At 45.5% G+C, this 5,000-nt stretch overlaps 1 protein-coding gene across 1 annotated transcript in view; it reads left to right on the top strand.

Moving 5' to 3' along the window:
- The window catches only part of LOC113634373 (pleckstrin homology domain-containing family G member 4B-like), a 29,420-nt gene that overhangs the window by 16,663 nt on the left and 7,757 nt on the right, over nt 1-5,000 (top strand). Inside the window, exons 8-16 of the mRNA XM_027133289.2 lie at nt 1-56; nt 724-822; nt 1,672-1,814; nt 2,066-2,204; nt 2,483-2,605; nt 2,748-2,909; nt 3,093-3,904; nt 3,990-4,239; nt 4,475-4,564. The exon at nt 1-56 is cut by the window's left edge and continues 61 nt beyond it. Coding sequence (XP_026989090.2) covers nt 1-56; nt 724-822; nt 1,672-1,814; nt 2,066-2,204; nt 2,483-2,605; nt 2,748-2,909; nt 3,093-3,904; nt 3,990-4,239; nt 4,475-4,564 — 1,874 coding nt within the window. The remainder of the gene's footprint in view (nt 57-723; nt 823-1,671; nt 1,815-2,065; nt 2,205-2,482; nt 2,606-2,747; nt 2,910-3,092; nt 3,905-3,989; nt 4,240-4,474; nt 4,565-5,000) is intronic.

Raw genomic sequence — 5,000 nt, 5'->3', positions numbered from 1 at the left:
GAGACCTGGACGGCACTTTTCCCTACAACCATAACCACTACATCCAGTTCAGACAGGTACACACACACACACACACACACACACACACACACACACACACACACACACACACACACACACAGACACACACACACACATGCACACACACACACACACACACACACACACACATACAGACTCACATACACAGGCACATACACACACACACACATACAGACATACACACATACAGACACACACACACACACATACAGACGCACACGCACACACACACACACACCACACACATACACACTCACACACACAAACACACACTCACATGCACGCATGCACACACACACACACACACATACAGACTCACATACACACACACACACATACACACGCACATACACACACACACACACACATACAGACACACACACACTCATACATACACACACACACACATACAGACTTACACACATACAGACACACACACACATACAGACACACACACTCATACATACACACACACACACCCATACAGACACACACACATACAGACGCACACACACACACACATACAGACACACACACTCATACATACACACACACACACAAACACACACCCATACAGACACACACACACACAGACGCACACACACACACACTCACACACACACCACACACACACACTCACACACACAGAAGATAACGTGTGGTTATGTGTCTCTTGTGTAGAAAATGGAGCAGTTCTGCAGCAGCTGTAGCTCCGCCATCTCGTCTCTGCAGAGGTCAATAGACGTCCTGAACAGTAGCAGCAGCCTGGACACTGTGGAGGTCAGATGTTTGGGTGATAAATATATTGTAGTATAGTGAACTGTAGTGTAGTGAACTGTAGTGTAGTGAACTGTAGTGTAGTGAGCTGTAGTGTAGTGAACTGTAGTGTAGTGAGCTGTAGTGTAGTGAACTGTAGTATAGTGAACTGTAGTATAGTGAGCTGTAGTGTAGTGAACTGTAGTGTAGTGAACTGTAGTATAGTGAACTGTAGTGTAGTGAACTGTAGTATAGTGAACTGTAGTGTAGTGAACTGTAGTGTAGTGAACTGTAGTATAGTGAACTGTAGTGTAGTGAACTGTAGTGTAGTGAACTGTAGTATAGTGAACTGTAGTGTAGTGAGCTGTAGTGTAGTGATCTGTAGTATAGTGAACTGTAGTGTAGTGATCTGTAGTATAGTGAACTGTAGTGTAGTGAACTGTAGTGTAGTGAGCTGTAGTGTAGTGATCTGTAGTATAGTGAACTGTAGTGTAGTGATCTGTAGTATAGTGAACTGTAGTGTAGTGAACTGTAGTATAGTGAACTGTAGTGTAGTGAGCTGTAGTGTAGTGATCTGTAGTATAGTGAACTGTAGTGTAGTGATCTGTAGTATAGTGAACTGTAGTGTAGTGAACTGTAGTGTAGTGAGCTGTAGTGTAGTGATCTGTAGTATAGTGAACTGTAGTGTAGTGATCTGTAGTATAGTGAACTGTAGTGTAGTGAACTGTAGTATAGTGAACTGTAGTATAGTGAGCACCATAAGTGTATTAGCGTAATCGTAAGTGAATTCATGCTTGCAAGTGACGTGTGTGTGTGTGTGTGTGTGTGTGTGTGTGTGTGTGTGTGTGTGTGTGCTTGTGCATGTACACACAGGACGTGTCAGAGACTATCAGCCAGCAAAAGAACCTGATGAAGTGTGTGTTGGAGGACTCACAACTGAACCGCCTCAGGCTGGAGGGAGGAACGTTCCTCGCTCGTGTCAGGAAAGAGGAGACGAACGAAACCGAGATCTACAGGTACGAGACACACACACACACACACACACACATCAAGCTCGACCACACACATACACTCACATAAAAAAAATCTCAAACACACTCATACTGTACATGCTCAAATACACACTGCCTCCCTTACACACTCATATAAACTCATGCACACTCACATACACATATACACTTTACACCTCATACACACTTACACACACACACACGTATTTAAAATCAGGATGATGTTTATTTTAATTCTCTCGCTGGTTTATGAACAGGGAGGCGGTGGACACAGCGTGCACGCTTTACAACCAGTTGGACGAGGAGGTTCATAAACTCGTCATCCTGTCCAACAAATCTCTCCATGAGCTGGAGAACCTTCTGGAGCTGCGCACTTTTCAGGAGGAGACCGAGCGGGTGAGACGACCGGATCAAAGACACAATAAACATCATTTTAGTCTTTAACGTCCTGTATCTGTGAGCGATATTCTAGTTAGAAATAATAGACATAAAAAAAATAAAAAAGACAGCGATAGAGAAGCGTGCGTTCGTGTTTAATCCATTTCTGTACAAATCCCGTCACTTTGTAACCGTTGTAAGTAAAATTACTAACGACACCAACAGCTGGAAAATAAACAGCATCAGTTTCCAGTTCCAGTGTTCAGTAAAATTTGTGTTGTGATGGGTTTGAACAGATTAAGCGCTGGTTCGGTGTGGAGGCAGAGAAACACTTAGCTTCACTGGACTCTCTCAGTTTTACCCTCAGCTCCCTACAGGACATGAGGCAGAGTCTGGAGCAGTTCACTGACGAGGCAGCAGTAAGTGATCCTCACATTGTTTTTATCAGCAGGATGAAGAGATTCACAGTAATGTAGTTAGTTTGTAAAGGTGCTACACCTTCTCTTTAACATCACCGTCACCGTGTGTGTGTGTGTGTGTGTTGTACGTCATCGTGCTCAGCTCCAGCAGAAGCAGGCCACAGCATTGACACAAGGCCCCAGGCGAGTGTCCGGTTCTACGTTAATGGAGCTCAAGCAGCACATAAGCTCCGTCCTCCAGCGAGCGCACACACGCAGGACCGAGCTGGACATCCTGATCAACCTTTATGAGTTCTATGACTCGGTAAATACACACACAACCTGTAGATAGACACAAACTAGCCCTGTGTTGCCCCCCACCCCCACCCCCGACACCACCATTTTAAGTGCATCATTTGTTCTCCTAAATAGAAATGTACAGTAGGTCTACTGAGGAAATGTTTAGGCCAGATTTAATCTTTATTAACCATAAATTAATATTCTACAGGCTCAGCGGTGGATGATGCACTGCGAGGACTATTTTGAGAGTCTGAACATGGACAAGAACACCACAAGCTTTGCTCCTGAAGTTCTGCAGACATTGCAGGACTACCACAAAGAGGCCACCAAGTTCTCTCTGGAGAACTTCAGCTCTTTAAACGACACCGTGGCAACGCTGGGCAGCCCCCGACAACTCCAACACTGGAATCACATCTGGATGAAGTGCCAGGAGACCCGGAAACATCTAGAAGAAGCGTTGGAGAGAGCGTCAGTGCGAGAAGACCCCGTGTCTGACTCTTCTCTAACTGCTGACCTTTTAAAACCCAGCGAAATAACTGCAATATGTGTGGACTTGCACTGCCGAGAGAGCACAAGTTCTCTCCCTGAGTTTAAACACACCTTTGAGTTTGAGGATGAGAAACCTCACTCGGCCGGTCCCTTCTCTAAAAACGACTCTTCTTTTAGATCTTTTCTTTTCCCTCCCGAGAGAGATAAACTCTCTCCGTCGCCACTGGACGACACGGACAGCGACTGTACCATCGACTCGACGTATTCCTGTCACTCGGAGCCCGGAGCCAGGCACCGCAGGCCTCCACTGAAGAAAATGATGAAGAAGACGGTGAGCTCTGAGCTCTCGGGACACCACGGCTACCTGGGGGTCTACATCAAAGGGCTGGAGCTCAGCAACAACACGTGTGAGGAGAAGAAGCTGCAGAGGCCACACTTGAAGAGTCCAGTGCTGGCACGGACCAGGAGCCTCCCGTCGCCCTCCATAAGTCAGGGACGACAAGGAGACGGCGAGAACAAGAGACAGAGCAGGTGGGAAACACACACACACTCAAACACTCTGTAAAGATGGACTGATGGGCGAAATGATTTCATTTTTATTTTTTATTCCACGCAGTAAAATCCAGCATATCATGGACGAGATGATCTTCACAGAGAGGGAGTACGTGCGTTCTCTCAACTACATCATAGAGCACTACTTCCCAGAGATGGAGAGGCCCGACCTACCACAGGACCTCAGAGGAAAGCGCAGCATCATTTTCGGAAACTTGGAGAAGCTGTGCGACTTCCACAGCCAGTACTTCCTGAAGGATCTGGAACAGTGTGCTCATTCCCCACTTTCAGTCAGCACCTGCTTCCTGAGACACGTGAGTCTTTACAAAACATCCGTAAAACATCCGTAAAACATCCGCCATCACGAAGCCGGTCCTCCATTTGGGATATTCGAAATACAAAAGGCATCACAGGAATGTGTAGGGAAAGAATTAATAAGAAGAATAAAGAAAGAATAAATAAGTGTGTGTGTGTGTGTGTGTGTGTGTGTGTGTGTGTGTGTGTGTGTGTGTGTGTGTGTGTGTGTGTGTGTGTGTGTGTGACTGACAGGAGGACCAGTTTGGAATGTATGCACTGTACAGTAAAAACAAGCCCCGCTCTGACGCCCTGCTCACCAGCCACGGCAACGCTTTCTTCAAGGTGAGACGCCCGTTCACACCAACATATACACACACACACACACACACATTTACACACACACACTCTCACACACACACCAACATATACTGTATACACACACAGACACACACCATAGTGGTAAAGCCTTGTGAGAGTTCTACATTAGGGTGAGATGATGATAATCATTGCTCACTGGGCCTCAAAAGAAAAGCTCATCAGGAACGTTGCTGTTTCCATTTTTTATTCGATGACGTTCTTATGAACAAACCACAATAGTCCAGAACACAGTTGTCACAGCTCACGCTTACAGACATGCAGGAAACACATGATACAATTACATCAGAATTGTTTTGTTTATCATCATCAGACGTATTCTAATATAAATCGTCCTCCAGAGACAATTTCTAAGCAGTGTGTTCATATATAAAGAGTCCAAAGATGTGTTGTTTTGTTGTGA

The sequence above is a fragment of the Tachysurus fulvidraco genome, chromosome 25 (genome assembly GCF_022655615.1).
Source record: "Tachysurus fulvidraco isolate hzauxx_2018 chromosome 25, HZAU_PFXX_2.0, whole genome shotgun sequence".
NCBI classification, from domain to species: domain Eukaryota; kingdom Metazoa; phylum Chordata; class Actinopteri; order Siluriformes; family Bagridae; genus Tachysurus; species Tachysurus fulvidraco.
This window is presented reverse-complemented; position numbering and strand designations above follow the sequence as displayed.